This window comes from Anopheles gambiae, chromosome 3 (genome assembly GCF_943734735.2).
Source record: "Anopheles gambiae chromosome 3, idAnoGambNW_F1_1, whole genome shotgun sequence".
NCBI classification, from domain to species: Eukaryota; Metazoa; Arthropoda; class Insecta; order Diptera; family Culicidae; genus Anopheles; species Anopheles gambiae.
Genome location: NC_064602.1, coordinates 56,641,893 through 56,663,914, shown reverse-complemented (window position 1 = coordinate 56,663,914; position 22,022 = coordinate 56,641,893). Strand labels below are relative to the sequence as shown.

The 22,022-nt window shown below is 39.5% G+C and overlaps 1 protein-coding gene across 8 annotated transcripts in view; it reads right to left on the bottom strand.

Moving 5' to 3' along the window:
• The window catches only part of LOC1278620 (protein groucho), a 62,532-nt gene extending 46,118 nt beyond the window's left edge, over positions 1-16,414 (bottom strand). For 2 of the 8 annotated variants that reach the window (XM_061661110.1, XM_061661116.1), the window contains exons 1-2: positions 16,257-16,385; positions 13,861-14,183 (exon numbers count right to left, since the gene is read on the bottom strand). In XM_061661110.1, the coding sequence (XP_061517094.1) occupies positions 13,861-13,911 (51 nt within the window). In that variant the 5' untranslated portion in view covers positions 13,912-14,183; positions 16,257-16,385. Of the gene's footprint in view, positions 1-13,860; positions 14,202-16,059 lie in introns of all 8 variants that reach the window. The other 6 variants (XM_061661115.1, XM_061661108.1, XM_061661114.1 and 3 more) reach the window with 6 other exon arrangements.
• Between the last annotated feature and the right edge of the window lie 5,608 nt (positions 16,415-22,022).

Genomic DNA, 22,022 nt, shown 5'->3' with positions numbered 1-22,022 from the left:
CTCGCACATTTTACTGTGCTGTGTGTGCGTGGTGGCACAGTGCTACTTGACTCATCACTACATGCGAGCCCTCGCGCGCCCTCGCAAATTGCTGTCAATTGCATGGCGGGCTGTCATCAGATTGTGGGTGCCGATTTAAAAAGCTTCAAATTTATACCGATGATGTTTGTTTAAATATCATTTGGAATTGTTTTTGTGCAAATCGCTCTCAATTGCATGGCGGGCTCTTTGAAAACAAGCTCCACAGTATGCTTGCAAAATTCCCCTAGTTGATTGCAACACCCCCCTGTATGATTGCAAACTTCCACAGCTTGCATGCAACATTCCCCTACCGATTTGCAACATTCCCCTAAGTGATTGAACTATTCTCTTATATGATTCAAAATCCTGTAAGGGGTACTCGTTATGAGGGTTTCCACTAGGCTTAGGCAATTCGGTTCATTTCCATGAACTTGAACGTAGCGTAATTTGGGGCAAGTGTGCCATACGGGGCAAGAGTGCCACCAACCATTTTTCCTTAAAAACTTTAGTTTAATGATCAATAGTGTATACAGTTGGTTGCTTTCCAATGACTAGGTATACTGAGCCGACAATTTCATATAGACCAATCGAAATTTCCCATTGTTTTGAACTGATTTATGTTGAGTTTCAAAATTGAGCAGAATATTATAATTTTTTAATCCAACCAAATAAGCTCTCAAAAATCATGGGAACAATCAACCGAGAAAATATTTACACCACCGTATAGCTGTGAAAACGTGAAATTTTTTGTGGGGTTAGTTGAAAAAAACTTCCTTTTTGTCACTGAAAAATTCAATTTCAAAAAAGTTACAACTTTTGGGGCAAAAGAGCCATCTCTATTTGGGGCAAGCGTGACACCATCTTTCATAGGCGAGAGCTGTCAAAAATGTAAACATTGTTGTAGCGTTCAGCGGTATGGTGCGCTTTTACGAGCAGATTCTACTCCGGAAAAACAGATCAGCAACAACCCATATTGCGATACAGTTTGTGATGAAAAGGGGTTCATTGGTGACTCAAGACATGTAGGAATACATACACTAGTGCCACAAACGTAAATATTTCCAATTATCTAAGAAATACGGTTATTTTAACCAGGTGGCCGTCTTGCCCCATACGAGTGGCACTCTTGCCCCATAGCCCAAAAAACAACGTGTTTTTGGATCCTTTTTCAAACGCTTCAAAAACTGTTTTGTTTGCACTTTTTTCAAGCGAAACTCATTTATAAGTGAGGAATTAGATGTAAAATGGTTATGAGATTTAAATCGGCTTTTCAAAAACACGTTTTAGTAAGTTATAACTTGAAATGCTTAAGGTGGCACACTTGCCCCAAATTCCGCTACTAGTGTACTAGTGTACTAGTGTATTGCATCTTGAAAATTACTAGGCAGACCAGGAAGATCCTTATTACGATTGGTAGGACGATCTTTTCGTGAACGTCTTGGTATTACGGTTCACGTTCATATTTGTATGACGGGAATGAACGACCTAGCGTACTAGGACATTCTTTATTTCGACTGATAGGTCGTTCTTTTCGTGAATGTCCTGGTCATACGATTCACGTTCATATTTGTATGGGGAAAATGAACGACCTGGCGTATTAGGACGTTCTTTATTTCGAAGAGTAGGACGTTCACATTAATTACATGAACGTCCTGGTATTACGGTTCACGTTAATATTTGTGTGGGGAGAATGAACGACCTAGCGTAGTAGGACGTTCTTTATTTCGACTGATAGGGTAGGTCGTTCTTTTCTTGGTCATACGGTTCATGTTCATATTTGTGTGGGGAAAATGAACGACCTGGCATACTATAACGTTCGTTATTTCGGCGGGTAGGACGTTATTTTGATGACCAACTCAGTACATTATGATTTATAAAGAATCGATGAACGTTGATTAGATGAACGTAGGTCGTTCGTTCTTTAGGATGAATTGAATGAATCGTACAGTTCTGGTATTTGAGGCACAACTCTAGTTTCCACTGTATTTAATTTAATATTAATCGGAATATCGCTCATCGTACACCAAAACAAAGGACATTCAATTCGCCTACTATTGAGACAATAAAACATGCTAATATAATGAATTAAATGGATTGCCAATCCTAATCCCATTCCCAATCGAAACGCATTGAAATCTTTTAGGGATTCAAATCCTAAAAACGGGATCCGATCCGATAGAATCTTTCTAGGGATTGAATCTTCGAATCTTCCGAATCCTGTATCTCCCAACACTATGCCGAACTTGGGATCGCTGTCGAAAACCTTCTTGGTGGGGCATGAGTCCTGCATCCTCATGATATGCTCCAGCCAACGTATCCTGCCAGGCTTTGCCATCTTATCTTATCTTATTGTGCGCTCGTTTGTGGATCTAATTTGACTACTATGGATCCTAAGCAATTTAAATATGCAACCTTAAAATTTTCGGAAGTTTTATATGAGCAAACAACTGATGAACAAACGACGAAAAAAGCTTTAAAAATATTGCTTTTTGGTCGTTTAGCAGCATCATGACAATAACGAATAAATACTTTACCCCGTGACAAAGATATTTTGCATCTGCTATCAATTGTTGATTAACAGATGCCATGACACATCTTTAAAAAAGGGTAACCTGAAGCCATGGACCAACCAACCAGATGATGCAATAGATACAGGAGAATTCAGGGGTTTTCTTAATTTTGGGACACTTACTTGATTGTGTTTTACGGGATGTATACTTTTAAGTGATAAGAAGTGGGTTCTACGGCACCCTTTTTGCACAGGCTTTTATCTATTTACTCCTGCGTAGAAACACACGCTCTTGGTTTCATTTTCACTCATTCCATTTCCATTCCCTTTTTTTTAGAATTTCCCGGTTTTCCCGGCTTTTCCCGGAAAAATAAAATTCCCGATTTTCGCGGTTTTCCCGATTGAGTTGCCTACGCTGCTATCAGTTATTGTCACATTGTGACACACTTCGGAAAGCCAAATCACACCATTGCAACACAGTCATTATAACACATTTGCAAATCAATCCACACCATAGCAACACACCCAGACCATACCGTTCATAGAAAAAGGCAATTGAGACACATTTATCGAAAACAACCGAAACGCGCAACATAATAAATTCAATCGTTATCGCAGCAAAATAGACAAACAGAGAGCGCATAGCAACTTACAGGGTTTTATAAGTCAGAATCGAATGTCAGCAAAACAATTTCAGAAGCTCTGGATACAGTTTAGCTGTCAAAGTTATTGTTTCACCGCACCGATGCTATTTTCAAAAGCGCAATATGATTTTTAAATCACTCAAGTTGTTTTTTTAGAGGCCTTTCACATCGTGTTGAAAATTCAATCAGGCATTTAGAGATTATTTGTATACAATTCAATTATTTAGTGCGAACCTCATGTCAGTAACCTTTAATTGGCACAAAAACACATTCCATAACATCTATCGAGTATAAATAAATCCAACTCCGACCATGGCAAGTCAGATTCGTTCGGATTGTCAAGATAGAACTCCCTAAAAACTTCACCTTCTAACTTACTGGGTTTTCCAAGTTAGTTTAGAATGTAAACATTGTTATTCACCGCATACAAAATGTTGTTCCATATCAATCTGACATTTCATTTTCATCACAATAATTTTTAATTTCTACAGCATGATTTTCAACACGACTAAAGCTGGAATGAGTTTGACAGTTCTTTGTCATGTGTTGAAAATCATGTGTTTAAACTAAAATATCATTTTGAAACAAATAAACCATTTGACAGCTGTTGAAAAAAAATCTTTGATGCGGTGAATAACAATGTTTACATTCGAAATTGATTTGGAAAACCCCGTATTTCAAGATTTTTGTTATGTCCCCCTATCCTAGGTAAGGCTTCTAAACTCTAACGTTTACAGTAAGGGAAACCGCTTCTGGGTTTCTATGATCGCCTGGACGAACAAGTGTTGAAAAGTCCGCTTCGACCAAAGTTTTATTCTACCTCGATACATGTCAGCGAAACACTGACCTACCGCGATGGTACTCGATGATCAGTTGTGCTGTTTGTACAATCACCATATTACATGGCGACCGTAGCTATCTTCCGAACTCATTACAACAGCAAACCCTGCTCTTCCAGGCCAAACAGTGCCGTTTTGAAGAGTCAGATGTAAAGCTGCTGGAGCAGCTAGCCCATTCGGGGGACACCCACTTGTTTTACAGGAGATTGAAGGAGGAGCGGGTTTGCTCCGAAAAACCGCAATGTACCGGAATGCGGATAGAAATCTCCTGGCGGACGAGCGGGAGGTGATCGAAAGGTGGAAGTGCTACTACGAAGGACACCTGAATGGAGTACAGGCAGGAGAGGCTGGCGCAAGTGGCAAAACAAGGCAACCACCACAGCAGAGGTAGTAACAACAGCGACAGCATTGGCGCAGACCTTAACCGAATGCCATGGTTATACAGCGGAACGCATCACCTGCAAATTGGACCACGGCATCGACACCATCATCTCACCAGGCAGCGACAATAGCTTTAAGTAAACCGAGACTACCCGGGATAAGATAATGCGATGGACTGGTGGCCGAGCTCTTCAAGATGGGACCGGAGACAGACTTACCATCGAAATGCATCAGCTGATCGTGAAAGTCTGGGAGCATGAGGAACTACCGGAGGATTGGAAACTGGGTGTTAATCATCCAGTATACAATAAGGGTTTACCATCACAGTCCTTAATACTGCCCACAAAATCCTGTCCCAGATCCTGTTCTGCCGACTTGCGCCCCTTGTTACAAATTTTGTCGACAGCTACCAAGCGGGTTTGTTGGAGGCAAATCCACCACTGACCAAATTTTCACTCTGCGGCAAATCCTCCAGAAGTGCCGAGTGCGCCAGATTCCTACGCACCACGTGTTCATCGACTTCAAGGCGGCCTACGACACCATAGACCGGAAGGAGCTATGGAGCATCATGCAGCGTTACCACTTCCCTGGGAAGTTGATTCGGCTTTTAGAGGCCACCATGAACGGGGTGCAGTGCAAGGTGAGAGTATCGAACTTGACGTCGGAATTGTTCGAATCTCACTGGGGTCTGAGGCAAGGTGACGGACTCTCCTGTCTGCTCTTCAACATCGCCCTGGAAGGTGTCATTCGTGGCGCGGGGCTAGACAACGACATCCGGGCACGATCCTCTACCGATCTCTCCAATTTCTTTGCTTCGCGAATGACATCGACATCATCGGCAGGACAACGGCGAAGGTGTGTGAGGCGTATACCCGACTCAAACGCGAAGCAGCAATAATTGGATTGAGAATCAATGCGACGAAGACGAAGTACCTGCTTGCCGGAGCCCATCTGGGAAGCAGCGTATTAGTTGACGGCGACAATTTCTAGGTGGTAAAGGAGTTTTGCTATCTCGGGACGATCTTTACTTCGGACAACGACATCAGCAGCGAAATCCGGAGACGCATTGTGCAGGAGAATCGGGCATACTATGGGCTTCATCGACTGCTGAGGTCCAGAAGACTTCGAGCCCGCACGAAATGTGAGATATATCGCACATTGATTCACCCGGTGGTCCTCTACGGACACGAATCCTGGACCATCCGAGCGGAGGATGCAAACGCTCTGGGCGTGTTTGAGCGACGCATCCTCCGGACCATCTTTAGCGGTGTGTTCGAGCATGGAGCGTGGAGGAGAAGGATAAACCACGAGCTTACTGAGCTGTACGGCGAACCGAGCATTCTGACGGAGGCGAAGGCTGGCAGGATACGATGGCTGGAGCATGCCATGAGGATGCCGGAATCATGTCCCACTAAGAAGGTGTTCGACAGCGATCCCCAGTTCGACATAAGGCGCAGCGGAGCACAGCGAACTCAATGGCTGGACCAGGTGAAGCGAGACCTGACGGAGATCGGGTGTCTGCATGGATGGGAGGCTGCAGCCAGGGACCGAGCATCCTGGAGAATTATTTTTGACCGGGCCATGTCACATCTACATGCTCTATCGTGACCAAGCCAACAAGAGAGAGAGAGAGAGAGAGAGAGGGGCCAGTCTGATGGTACAGTCGTCAACTCGTACAACTTAAAAACATGCCCGTCATGGGTTCAATCCCCGAATAGACCGTGCCTTCCTAAGTAGGACTGACTATCCTGATATGGTAACAATTAGTCACTGAAAGCCAAGCTCATTTCACCAGTGGGTACAGGCAGGCCTTGACCGACAACGGTTGTAGTGCCAACGAAGAAGAAGAATTTACAAAAGATGAGATGCAAAAGATCATTAACACTCTGGGCGCTGCGCTGATCGTTTTCGATCCACAACTTTTTTCGCTCTCCTTCTTTGTACCTGTTCTCTCAGCAACTATCCACAGAATGTATTACAGCGGGAACAAGGGGGGCCGCATATTGCAGAAGCGGCATTGTCTCTGAAGATCAGGAAGTGAACGATTGCAGAAGCGGCATTGTCTCCAAACTACGGCCCGCGGGTCGCATGCGGCCCTCAAGCGCCTTTAATGCGGCCCGCGAGGACTGGGTTAAGGTTAAATTAAATAGCTTTCTTTTCTAACAGATTTTTTTTTTACTTCTGAAAGATGAAAATCAAGATTCAATAAAAGAAAGCTGCAGAAATTTGATATATTTCAATAGTATTTTCTTATTAAAACGAGATTTGAACTTCCACTCATTCTAAAGGTAGCGTCAAAATGGCCCTCAAAAAGGTTGATTGTGAAGCAATGCGGCCCACGAACTGAAAAGTTTGGTGACCCCTGGTATAAGCCAACGAAACGTTCTATCCGCTCTTTTATTTTCTACTGTGCTCTCCGCAGAATGCCATAGCAGAATGCCAGCGCTCAGAGTTTTAAAATTGCTATACAATCTTTCCCCGAGTTACGCGAATAATGCATCTCGAAGACATTCGCGTAACTTGGATTTTCGCGTAAGTCGAATATCACGTTTTTCACCCAAAATATTGTTGATACACTGTTGATTTTGATTAAATTTATTGCTGTTATGCACTAAATTACATATTTAATATAAATCGAATGAAAAATTTGATATTTCTGCCTTTAAGCGTCTTCAAACATTCAACGATAATTCAATTTATTTTGCTTTTGACAATTGTTGGAGGAAATTGTACTGATTTGACATATGAATTGTCAAAATTTACGTAACTCGAGTGTCGCGTAACTCTGAGAAAGACTGTAATATGAAGATAGAATTGATTGACTGTCGTATAACAGTGTTAACGAGGATTACAAATCAGCGTACAAACGGATCTGAAAAAATAAATATTATTTAAAATACCTTAAGATTTCGAGCAGGTGATACTACTCGCAACCATCGCAATGTTTGACGGGTTTGAGGTAAAGAACCAAATTTATTAAATATTTTAGTGTTCCTGGCCCGCAGGAGAACGCAGATTTTTTTTATTTTTACATACAAATAATTACACTACAAAACTTGAGAAACATGATAATTGATTTTTCTTGATTTATTGATCCATACAAGATTCAAATTTGCATCATTAAATTACAAATCCTAAAATTAATTAAACATTCCTCAGTTTAGATTCGGCAACATAATGCACAAAAATGATTAAAAGTTAAAAACATTAAAGCAAGAGCAATATCGCTTCTTCATGAACCCCTTGTCCCATGCTGTAAAAAATATTGGGGATACAGTGTCGGACAAATCAATAGGACCACTTATCAATTTATTATTCATTTATCATATTTCATGACTTAAAGTGAATCAATCTTTACCAAACTTTCATGAAAGCACTATTAGAATGTTTACTTTAACAATGTTTTTAAAGTTTGGTGAATAGTTAAGAAACAAAAAAGTTATGATAAGAAATGTAAAAATAACCCAAAAATCATGCGCCAAAATAACAGGACCAGTTCAAAAAATTTTAAAATAATTATCATTTATTGTTATTAAATAACAGTTTTTGATGTTATTGAGTTGTCGGATAACTTAACTTGAATTACTGAACTAATGCGTATACATTTTTTTTTTGTAGAAACGCTTAGCGCAGTGGTAATTCGCTGTGTCTTTAATTAACATGCTCTAATTTACTAATGCGAGAATATTACGGCACTCGCTTGAGGGTTTTGAGCTCCCTTTGCACTGAGAGACGAAATAGTGGTGAGTACCTTCGTCTATGGGTATAAAAGCGCGTCACAGCGCTGGATCGCTTACACTGTGTTCTAAGCCGTTGCCTAGAACACTTCACACGATCAATTAGCTCGTGTATTTTTGGGTGCACTACTTCAAGCGCTTGATTGAAGGAATTCCAACGATGGGCCGTAGTGCACACTCCACACAACAACAGCGTTTAGATATCAAACGTTTGTCCGCTGCTGGGTACTCCCAGCGTAAAATCGCGGAAATACTTGGCCGATCCAAAACATTCGTGTATAACGCGCTGCATAGCAAGGGCACGAAAATATTATTATATTATGGATATTATGGCGATGGTAAAAGCCTGAAAAAAAACGACTTGAAAAATATCAAGACAAACGTACATTCAGTAACTATTACAGGCGGTCCCCGAGGTACACGTCTAATGCGGGCCGAAACCGGCAGCAAAATACCGCGTTCTCAAATTTCCGCGTAAGTCGAATCTCGCGATTTCCAGGCTAAATATCACTAATTTTCGTATAATTTTGCAAGTAGGGGGAAATTTTAACCACTTAATTAATTATTTGATATGATTCTGACTGAATAGAACAGTTTTAAAACATTTTGAACCTTAACCTAAAGATATCACATGCGATGATTATAAGGGAATTTACTTGGCATTTTACAATTGATGTGTTAAATCAGTACAATTTGCTGAAATAGCTGTCAAAGGGCCCCTTTCCGTTTAAGTTCGTAGCAAGAACTGTGTAGGAACGAGGTCAAGTAATATAGAACGATTTGACAAGTAGTCAAAAGTTCGTTACAGACATTTTGACATCTATGAGCCCTTTTCGATTTAAATTTTTATTGTGATTTCAATGATAAATCGGTCTGGTGAATACAAAAAAAAAATTGTAAATTTATTATTGAATGTTTCACCAAATGTATTGATACCTCTTTTAATAATAATGGTTCAAGGGTTTGATGAGTTTTCTAGGGCTTTCTGCTGTCAAAAGGCATCCAATCCAAGATGGCCAAACCGATTTTGGCTAATACTTGACCTCGTTCCTTCACATTCCTTGGTTCGTAGGCTGAAATTTCAGCCTTTCAACAGTTATCACCCGGTCAGACAGCCTTCTGTTGATTTACCCATTCGAGCAGTTTTGTGTCTGTTATAACAGTAATTTAAGAGCAATTTAGCGATACGAAGTGCTGTCGTTTGTTGTCAGTGAAAAGATATAAATAAGAACAAAAAGAGTATTGTTTTAATGATCTTTTAGTAGAATAAGACGTAGATGGTGTGTTCAAAACTGTGAAATGTAAAAATCAGCCGAGAATTTGCGTTTATTAGTGCTAATTGTGCATCACCTTCTCCGGGTGAAGCGGCTATTCAAGTCGAGTTTGCTAAAAAAAAAATTGTTATCGTTTGTATACGTTAATGAAAATGATTGAATATAAGCAGGTATGTCAAACTGGCGGCCCGCGGGCCGCATGCGGCCCGCGAGAATATTTTGAGAAGTACTGAAAGCACTGCAAACCAAAAATCTGTTATTACTATTTGTCGAAGTGTATTCAATTTTCCAGAGAAAAACAATCATTGTGTCGCTATATTTTTCTAAATTAACATTAATGTTCCCATAACATCTAACAAACTTATTCTACACGTACGTACAGAAAAACCGAGACCCTTAAGAAACATTAAATTGAATGCAAACTCATACGTTTTATGTTTCGATTAAATTCTGAATATTAGCATAATTTTGTGCAGACTCGATTGCACATTCTATATGGAAAAACAGATTTGCGTCTGCCTAGAAACGAAAAAGGAATGAAAATAACAAGATACACACACTTAGAAACTTTGCAACAACTAGTGATGAATTGTTAAACCAACAGTTTCGCTCGTTGCCGTCCGAAGCCTATAGAGCCATCTAGAGTCATTCGGAACCGTTGGAGTCATCGGTTGTCGCACGGAGCGGCTAGTCTGGAGTCGGAACCATTTCTGACGGTCCTACCGATCTTAATGCCTCTGACTGCCGAGTAAAGGCTTCAGTCGGCTCCGAATTGCTCCGAACAGATCTGTACGGCTCCGACCTTAGTATGTGGATTGTTAAACCAACAGTTTCGCTCGTTGCCGTCCGAAGCCTATAGAGCCATCTAGAGTCATTCGGAACCGTTGGAGTCATCGGTTGTCGCACGGAGCGGCTAGTCTGGAGTCGGAACCATTTCTGACGGTCCTACCGATCTTAATGCCTCTGACTGCCGAGTAAAGGCTTCAGTCGGCTCCGAATTGCTCCGAACAGATCTGTACGGCTCCGACCTTAGTACATCTTTGATATTCGATTGTAGCCACTTCTGTTTTTTTTTCCTAATCATCCCACCATAAAAATCAGTTAATATCCAATATGTACGACTTATCGAAAGCGTTTGTAGCCAAGTGGAATTTATTTGCATCTCACATTCTACAAGACGAATTGTACTTTGCAATCTCCGCGAAAATCAAAACCAAAATGAAATGATTATGCTTAAGATAAAAAGATTTACATTAGGGATTAAAATAAACGAAATGCCGAAGTACTGCAATACATTGCTAATTAATAGGCTAGCTCACGCAGTCCTTTCCTTAATTAGCAAATCATTTCCCTTCAAGTGTCAAAAAAATATTTGCCAATCTTTTTGGGTTCACACACCACGAATCTGCGTCGGATAAAAATATCGTAATTTAACAAAATTATTCATGAACAACGGGTTCTTGTTATTAGAAATGAATATACCACTAGAACAATTGGGACTTGGAAATTAGCGAAAACTAATGTTTAAACACGATTTATTACAATTTTTCTCTAGAACTGTCAAAAAATTGCAGGCAAATATTTTTGTTATTCATCCAGCGATGAATAGCTCAGAATGCTTATACCTCAGTGAAAAAGTGGGGTTGAGCGATATTTTCTAACAGAACTGCCGTGTGAGAACGCGACAAATGAAAAATATAATAAGGATAAAATGAGATTGCATGTGACTTTAAAAGTATATTAAACTTTTTTTTTTAATAAAAAAGAGCACAATGGAAAAAAAACATCGCAAACTTTTGAATAAGAAACGATTCCAGATTTGAAGCGAGGAGTATAAAAAGTGAATTTGTTTAACAATAATGATTTTAAATAGTATTTTATATAAATATTGAGGTATATTTTTTTTCTCAACTTTGCGGCCCGCGAATCACTGAAAATCTGTACTTGCGGCCCTCTGATGAAATGAGTTTGACACAGCTGAATATAAGCATTAAGCTGTAATGTAATACAATTCAAGTTATTTATTAACAATTTGGTCGAAAAAATAAAAATAAAATAGAGAAAGGAATAGGATCTATCAAAACTGCTCAAATGGGTAAATGAACTACTGCTAATTTACCACTAAATTACTCTTAAATTACCGGTAATTTAGCAGTAAGATAGGGGTAAATTAAGTCCGATTTGTCTGACTGGGCATTGTATAGCAGTTTTCGAGCAGCTATCAAAGTGGGCATAATATACAGGTGGTCTTATCCCAAGGTGTATGTATTTAGAAGGCTGATTTTTACCGCTTCTGTTTCTAAATGAAAATTTTAACACTCTGGGCGCTGTGTGGGTCGTTTTGAATTCATAACTTTGTTCACTCCCCTTCTCTGTGATTGGTCTCTCAGCAACTCTCAACAGAGCGTATTGCACCGGGAAGAAAGTTAGAGCGCATATTGCAGCAGCGGCATCGTCTGTGAGGATCGGAAAGAGAGTGAACAATCGTATGCCAATGAAACGCTCTCATCGCTCTACCCAGGTGACAACTGTTCTACATTTTTAGCTTAAACTTGTGAATAGCTCGATTTAACCCATTGCCTCATATAAACGCTTTAAAACATGGATGTGTGAGTGAACAACGATGTGTTGAAGCGTTGATGTTTATGTCAGAACTTCGGTAGAAGCCGGACAAACAAGAAGCTTGCAGTTTCGTCCTCGGTGTTCAACAACCAAAACACTGAGTAAGAAGAAATAAACGATCTTTCCAGGAGTATCAGAATAGCGAGGAAACGCACGGACCAAAAAAACAACGTGAAAGAGTGTTTTATAATAAACTTTTTGTTTGATACGGATTGAAGAGTACGAATGTTTTGTTTTGGGCTGGTAGCCTGTGCACAACGTGATGACAATTCTCAAAATGACACCAGAAAAAACGCTTCACTCTGACGTTTCAACTGTTATAATAAGCTTTAAGTCGTTGATATCGCCAGCTCTTTAAGCTTACTTTAAGCCTGTCTTTAAGCTTCCAGCAGCTCGAAAAACGAAAATATCTTCTCGAAAATGTCACTTGGGTATTATCTTGTCCAGAAATCCTGTTTGAGCAAAAGTTTTCAACCGTCCTGTCAAAAAGTGACAATCAAAAGTGAAATTTAGTTGTTACCGTATTAATACACGATGCGCAATCTCAGATTGCGCATATATTCGTTTTATCGAAACATATGTCATTTCGCGTAGCCAACCCTGAGCTATAAACGTCATTTCCATACAATTTCAGATTGCGCCAAGATTGAGCATAAATTTTCAAGATTACATGTCCGAGATATATATATATATATATATATATATATATATTTTTTTTTGATAGATAAATAAATCAAACCGATCCCTTTGACAGATAAATATATGCGCAATCTGAGATTGCGCATCGTCTATTGCTACGGTTACAAACATGCTATGATAACACCTGGTCTACATACACTTTGTTTCTAGATTTCACCACCTGATCTCTTTAATGTACCTCGGGACAAATGAAAACACCACCTTGTTTTGCCATTTTTTCGAGCTGGTACTCGAATCTTATTCTAGCTTTGGGGCTAAAATAATCTAGGTTGAAAATCGCAGGCTAGTTTTGTGTGTGATTTTGTATGGAGTGTTTACATGATTTCAACCTCGAACTGTCAAACTCCATATAAAAAAGCTGCCTAAAATCGTGAATTGCTTCAAATTTAGAAAACCACGTATCCCCGAATCCGCGTATAAGAGGTACCGTGTATCTCGGGGACTACCTGTAAAATAATTTACGAACAAGTAATACCATGTCAGAAAACCTAGCCCCAAAAATCACCCGTAGGGTTTTCCAAACCAATGCCCATAATTATTCACTTTCGAATGTGCACTTAGTTATTCACCGCATCCAAAATGTTTTTCAACGGCTGTCAAATAGTAACACATTACAAACACATCACAAAGAACTGTTTAACTCAATCCAGCTCGAGTCGTGTTGAAAATCATGCTGAAGAAATTATAAAATAATTTTGATCGAAATGAAACATCAGATTGATGTGGATTATCATCTTTCACGCGGTGAAAAACAATGTTTACATTCAAAACTGACTTGGAAAACCCTGTATTGATAGTAAAAACTAAAAACATAGGCTACAAATGTAAAGGAAGGTCTGAGATTTTGAAAATGAAAAAAAAATTGGGGAATTATTTGAAACATAATAGACTGAAAAAAATCGAACGTAGCTAAGACAAAAAAAGGAACTATTTAAAACAAATTAATCTTTCGAAAAGGGTCCAAAAGCTTACGTTAATCATGAAACATGTTTTCTGTCTCTCAAACTTAGTGACAATGCGCAAGTCGTCGAAGATTTATTGTATAGCCCTGTAGCCGGGCCAATATAACTAGTAAATATAAGCTCGGCATTGTCATAATGCTATGTAACTTAAAATTATCGAGAACACACTTACCGGATGGCGGGCCGCGACCGCCGCCGCGTTTATGCCTGAATTAGGATACATATCGGAGGGTGTACGGACGCCTTCAAATTATCCTGACTGCGCTCTATATACACCTCCACGTTAGGCGTTCCTTTTATTAACACACTATCACACCACAATGTTTGCGCAGCTTCAAACACGAACTTACAAAATCACACACCCGAAAAGTGTGTGTATTTTTTTTTCTTCGAAACTACAATATAGGTCAACAATTGCTTCACTATACAGAAGTGTAAAAGTAATGTAATAATTATATTAACGAGCCGGTGCATACTTTATCAACTTCAACTATCCTACGGAAACATACGCAACTAGAGTAATCACATTTATACAGTTTTAAATATTATACCATGATTTTTCCAAGTCAGTTTCAAATGTATACGTGGTTATTCATTGCGTGCAAAATGTTGATTCACATCACTCTCTTAGTCATTCCTACGTATGCGGGCACGGACCATTTGGGGCTTGAACCCATGACGGGCATGTTGTTAAATTGTACGAGTGGACGACTGTACCATGAGACCGTTCAATGAAGCAAATACACCTGTTGAAAAACATCTTGCAATGGGTGAATAATTAAGTACACATTTGAAAGTGACTTGGAAAACCGCGTAAGAATTTATACATTGATTCAATGATTATTCTTAATGCGCCCATTATTTTACAGGGTTTTGTCAAACACAATCCAGCTTGAGACATGTTGAAAATCATGTGGAAGGACTGAAACGTTATTGTGATACAATTAAAACATTTGACAGTGGTTGAAAAACATGTAGCAAGCAATTAAAAATGTTGTAGACAATGGAAATTGACGCATTAAACCCTGTATTTGTAATTAATTAGGAAAGCAAGGTAAAAATAATGTAACTTTAACACAAATATTTTACCAAAACATACAGAGGTTTTATATTGAAATGATTGAAAGATGTTACATGCAAAAACTAATTCATCGAGAATCACAATAGTAATGTCACACTAAGGAACAGTGCTGCGGGAAGGAATTACACTGATAGCAATTTTAGCATCTTGTGATGATTTTCTTAAATTTAAACACAGCACTCCTAGACTAAGCATGTTGCATATACACATGACACTACATACAGACAACCGACTAATCCAATTTGTGTCGGATTGTTCCTTCTCACCATCTATCAACACCACTTTCACTCCTTTTTCTGTTATGCCATCCGAAACGCTACCCAAACCCCGAACGCACACTGAAAATTATTACGGAAAAGAACGAGGCAAACACACACTCCGACTAATAGGGATACCCGTTTCACAAAGCTGAATAAGAGGGAATCAAAATCTTTTGTACACGATAACGCCAAATTCAATTATCAGCCGATTTCACTTTCCATTCTCGTTCGGTGGGGGAGTAATTCACGGTCAAATAAAGCGGGAAATCTGCTATCCTCGAGCGTTCTTGCCCAAGTGCGTGATTCAAACTTTGTCTCACTTACTCCAGCCCAAATAATATGCTATTTTTCGGATATGATGAGGTGTTGCCGGTTGTTTCATGTGTGCTCGCAAAGGGCGCCACCATTTTCTCTTTATATATTTTTCCTGCACCGCACCAGTGATTTGACCATAACAATTATTCTATTACTGGTAAACGAAATCAAACAAATTATGCACTGCGCACTATTATCTTAAAACCATCACTTCAAGATTAACTTTCCCAATGAGGAGTAATAAACTGCCAGTGACTCGTAAAAAAGTATCAACCATGTCACACATCTTGGCCATCATACGATAAATTTACACGCATAGCACCAACTAAAGCTCACACACATACTCCTTCACATATTCACATTATTCCAACGAAAAAAGTAACACATACTGAATTGCCAATCACTTATCCATCACTAGACGGCTAGCATAAGATCAATACTCACAAATATTTACTTTTTTTTTTTCAAACAACCAACGGCGGAACTTTCAGTCACAGTAACACGCTACTGTAACATGAAACCACATCACATAAAAAGAAACCCAACCTACTTTCAAGATTGACCAATGAACAGATAACCGTACGAATCACGCATTATTTTGACCAAATAAAACAAGTTGGGGAAACGATATATCTTTTTGTTGGATTTCAACATTCGCCGTCGGCACGCTAATCACTTATACCACTCGCACTGACCCTACGCAATCTGCACATACTTGAATCTCATTAATGCTACGTTTTTCCATGCCGCAAACATTCGCAAAAGCAACTTTGCAGATAAATACCAATCTTTCTCGGCAAGTCAAACAAATTGGTAACACAACACAAAGAAACACGATCACGAAGTGCTACGTAATGATACGCAAACGCAACAGAAAAATGCCTTGTAGAGATTATCTTGATTTTTACCGACCATAAGCCAGATGGACCGAAAAAATTGCTAAAGTTGATCTACGACACTAAACGTTTCCACAAAATTCACAGAATAGGGAGCGATGCTACCAGCTTCGGCCACGGCAAGCTTCCAAATAATCGCTTGTATGTGTACGCATCCGGCAGAAACGCTCGTGTTGAATGTAGTAGTGATATCGCTTGTGTACGTATATAGTGTGTACGATACATCATGAGCATTACGTCTATGCTTCATAGCTGGTTACTGTGACTCAAATTGGAGTTGAATTATTCCTGCAGATTTATCTGATTATCCACACAATCACCAATGTACGCAAATTTTTAGAAAAAAATAGGCATAAAAATTACTGTTGCTTTACAAAAAAATTGGTTTTGCATCTATAGTTTTGCAATGTATGCTTCAAATAATGCTGTAATCAATGGTACGATTTGCGCTTGAATCTCAAAGCATTTTGTCCAACTACGATTGCATGTCCCGAGTGATGAAATGTATGAATCTTTATTTTTTTAAGAATTTGTTTGATAGATTTATTATAGCTTTTATAAAAATTTTAAAACCATTTCAAAAGTTTTAAAACGGTTAAATTCAATCAGTATCATATCAAATAAATAATTAAGTGGTTAAAACCACCCCTTACTTTGCAAATTAACACGAAAATTAGTGATATTTAGGCTGGAAATCGCGAGATTCGACTTACGCGGAAATTCGTGATACAGGTGTATTTTGTGATCGTTTTTGGTCCCAATTAACCAATCTCGGGAACCATCTGTATGCGCTTTCTAGTTGGCATGTTTTTTCCATACAAAAATTTCTTATTTATTTTCGGTAAACCATGAGATATTTGTGATTTGTTTTTCCGTACAGCAAATATTCTGAAAATTTTCTCAACTGGCCATGAAATAATTTTCCATGCATACGCATATTTTTAATCTAACCGTCAGCTAGCTATAGAGCATTAATCTAAAAGGTATGCTAACTAAAAAGCTTTCAACTAACTTTACATGATCGTCCTGAGTTCAAGCCCGAGAATGGACCCATGGGAATGCCCAGGTCTAACTAACAAAGGGCTGTAGTATCGCATGGTATATTTTTTGTACAGCCGCATTATCGCTATTAGAGCGTAATTAAATTATTACCGATTATTACCTTACGACCAACTCTCGAATTTAATTTATTTCCGTCATTTGAAAAAGCTTAAATGCAAAACAGCGAACAAATAAAAACAAAGGTCTAAAAAAATAGTTCTAAAGTACTATGCTAAAAATTTGAAATGAAATAGCACAAAAACGGCAAAAGTAAAATAACCTGACATCATATTCGCTCATCAAACATAAGCCTCGCTACTTCATCTTACTGATATATGCTTTTTTTCTAGACCATCTTATACCAGTCCCCTCGGTACAAGTTGTGCTTCTAATCAGTCCTGGGAGAGCGTATGTGTAAATTATTTGAAGATGACACTTAAATACCGATTAAATATTCCATATACCCTATCCAACTAAATCCTTCCCCATTTGGATGTTAGAATTGAGAAAAAATAAATGTTTCGGTTCCCTTAGCTGCCATGACATACGTTGTAGGCTATCATCCACATTAGGTAAAAAAGAGAAACGAGAGGGCCTATAATTTATTATTAGAACCATTAAAAAGGCGCAGGGGAAGAATCGTGGAATCGTTACGGCACTCTTCACTTACTTCGCGCTAGCAACAAGAAACAGGCGGGAAATCATGAGGCACGGCAGAGGGCGATTAAACGACAAAACACGTGAACACGCTTGACTACGAAAGGAAGAGAGGAAAGGTGTCACAGAGATGATGAAATCAAGAGCACGTTGGTTGAGCCTGCGGTGGATAAACCTCTGATTAGAAGAATATAAGTAGGCAGTATCTTCCGGGAAACTTTCAATATATAACAAATGAACAAAAAAGAAGCAGAAAACTTCACAACTATGTTAACATCGACAAATTTATCACGCATGAGAAGCAAAACTGCGCTTAGAAAGAGAAATCCAGATGGGCGATTATTCAGTTTATGTATAAAAATAGATCCTATCACTCCTAAGTATACATTTTTTGGCAACTATAGCGAAATCTCCCAAAGGTGTAGCCTCCTCAAGACAAATTGTTTCTTTAAAATTAACACTGCGATAGTCCAGTCATATTCTGTACATTTTTGTCTCTTCAAGATGAATTCTTCCTAAGACGAGTTTCTCTAAATTGCATATGCGTGTTGGATGGCTAGAGTATCGAGGGTGAATCTTGAATGAGCAAATTTTTTAAAAATATTTCGTTGTTGTTTGGATACGCGACATCAATGAGTTGATTTATTTACCCTAAAATGAACTTCGCTCTAAGCTTCTAGGTCCCTTGAAAATTCACCTTAGTGAGACTACACTGTATGTTCAATTGCCCTTTCTTATTATAATCTTCTGCATATATTATTGCGGAGAATTAGTTAGTTTACGATTGATTAGAAGCTAACAAAACAATAAAATAAAACAGTATCCCAGAATATACCTCGATCTAAAGGTAATACAATGGGTTTCGACTAAATTTACGAAAATGAATCTCAAATCGTCTTGAATTTTTCATACCAATTAATTTTCCCTTACATGTCTTTTCTGTTCCTTGCGGTGCGGAAGATAAAATGAATGTCGAATGTCGAATTTTAATCGCAATTAAAATAGCTGCATTACGCGTTCGTAAATGTACCAAGTGTATTCAATATACTACATACTACACGGTAATCAAGGTCGCACAGATTAAGACAGTGGTAATCTTTTTTGACATTTTACAGCCATTTAGTTTTGCCCAATGTAAATCTGTTGAAGGAAATGAAGAGCTCCGGTAATGACGCCAACAGAAGAGTATCAGAAACAAGAAGATATAGCTGATACTGCTGTTGCGTGAATACACATATTTTTGATTGTGCATTTAGGTGCATTCGATTTTGCGTCTCGCGTCTCATTTCATGATTTTTGTTACAATCTAGTCGATTAAAGCGGGAAAAAAACAATAACTACAATGAAAAAAATGAGTGTGTTTGCCAGCGTGCATGTGTGTTTATGCATGCGCAAAAGTGTTTGTACAGTAGAGGTAAATTTTCGACGAGGTGGTAAGAAAAGCAAACGTGAGGGATTTTTTTTTGGTTTAGTTTGAAAAGGTTTTGGAAAGAGAAACAACGGCGCCGGCCCCTACCTCTACCGCTTGACCCTTTTGCATTAGCGATGGTTAGAACCAAAGGATTGCATGAAAGAAATTGTCGATTGGAAGCGGAGTAAGCGGGAAAACATGTAGCAATGCGGAAAAAGCATCAGCCGAAGAAAGAGAAACAACGCCAATCATAAGACCGGAATCAAGAGGGTTTGAAGGTATCGAGACCGTGAATCGATAGCAACGTACGCGTGTGGGTGTTCAAGGGAAGCAAAGAGGGACTTAAAGTAGGATTTCCGGCGTTCGGGTCCATGATAAATAACGAATACGATTCAGTTGGGAAAATTGGATCTTTGCAGCAGACGTAACGAATAACGAGCGGAGTTCGCGTGCGAGTAGAGCACATGTATTTTGCCGTCGCATTAATATTGCCTCGTTTTGCTTAAAATTCACATAATACACACTTGCTTTTGACTTTTTATCCGCCGATTTCAATAGCTCTTCCCTTGATCGAAGCACTGAACACATCGAATAGAAACGTAACGAAAGCGACAGTAGGAAGAAAAAAAAAGCGACAAACCGATTTCAAGTTCGAGAACGTTGGCTCCCCAAATGGGATGTCGTTTGTCGATTGCTTGAAGCGGCAAAAGAAACAGGAAAACACACGACGCGCAGAAACCGTTTTTGAACCATGAGGGTGAAGTAATTCATGAAGGGAATGAAAATAGTATCTATGCGAAAGAGAAAAAGAGAGAGAGAGAGAGAGAGAGAGAGAGAGAGAGAGAAGAGTTTCAGAAAAAGCAAAAAGGTAGAGAGAGTGGAAGAGGGAAGTAGCCAAGTCTCTTGGCAAAGGGCTGTTGTGTGAAATGGTTGTGTACGCGCCCAAGAAGTGGAAAGGGGTGAGGTGGTACAGTAGAGAGAGGAAGGTTGGCGGTGCTCAAACTCCGACAGTCGACAACGATGGCCGTGTCAGTGAAATCGGTTCGGGTTTGGGTTTCCTGCGGCTTCCCCTTGTTCGGTTTTGGTTATAGCGTGTGATGAAGGGTAAAGGGAAGGCAGTAGGTGCGCGTTAGCGAGAACCGTGAGGTAAACATTTTTCAGTTCAACCGAACTATAGCGCGTACCACAGCGACCGACCGAAAAACCGACCCGACTAGACTCCACGTGGAGTAAATGTTTTAGTACGCACAAGCACAACCAATCAGGGCGCAGTGTTCGGTTCAACATATTATGGTATATGGAGAGTGGTGGGAGTGCCCTCTATTTCTACCCTTCTTGCATGCATGTGTCTGCCACTGCCGCTATCACCGTCGTTGCCTTTCCTCCATTTTCGTCTACACAAACACAAGTCGAACAAGGGAGCTACAGCGAAAAGCGCACGGATGAGGTTAGAGAGGATGACGACGATGCCGTGCCATGCCATCCGGAGCTGCTGTACGAAGGTGGAGATGCATGCGACGAAAAGCAACAAAAAAGAAGCACACAAAGAGAGAGGTTTACGAGCAAGGACGAACGGTTGTGTGGGGTTCTTGGAACGGTTGGAAGATCGTCATCACCATCGCTTCGTCGCCAATGTGTTTTTTTTCTCCTTTTTGCTTCTCTTCAGTCTGTGTTGTTGGCTAGTGCTGCTGTTAGTACTGTTATTGGTGCTGCTATTATGGTTGGTCGCGTTGGTCTCTCGATAGCGGCAGCTTGTGGGGTTTGGGTTTGGTTTAGGTCCCTTACCTCGCGCACTGTCGGGGGGCAGTTATTTGGTAAAGTGGTGTAGAAAAAGAAGCAATCGACAGGAGATGCCAAAGAAGCGGCAATGTTGGCTTTTTTTCTCTGGCCAACATAGACGTACCCACACATACACATTCCCCTAGGCCTCCGTTTCACCCGACCTGGTTCCATCGTTTCTTCTTTTTGCTATTTTCAATCTGGAGACTGCAACTGCTGGGTTTTGAAAATGTTCTGAATTGCATGAGAGCCGTTGGAGCTTTTTTATTCCTTTTTTATACGAATCTTAGCCAACATGGGTTTCTTTTTCTTTCGTATACACCATACTGTCATGAGTGGGTTATACTAAAGTGTACGGATTATAGCAAAGAAGGAAAAGAATTAATATGTTTGCAAATTTTTTCAAATATTTTTTTGTTGTTCTGGGTTTAAAGAGTATAACTTCAGAACGAAACAAAATAAAAAAATCTAATTCAATCTTCGTAGAGTTGGGTTATAATAGCACGAGCCAGACTCGGTTGGCCGTTTGCCCGCCATTATTGTGCTGTTGAATCTAACTGGTAATGCTGTGTGTGTCCGTTGTTTGCACGAATACCATGATGCAGCCCGAAGCAACCAAACGCACACTATTGCGCTATCAGTACGAAAACAATTCACGCACACTACAGTAGCTCAGCATGTCCTGAGGATTTGAATGTACCAACAAAACTGCACTGCTGGGTATTCAAACTCGTACACTTCGAAGTCTGACGGTTTTCCTACCTTGAAGAATTTTAAGTTTCTCCCGGTATTTTTATTTGAAAGTTTATTTTTGATTCTCATTTCACATCACCCTGTTGAAGGATAACAAAAGAAGCCTTCTGTACAGTTTTCATGACAATTTATAATTTTATG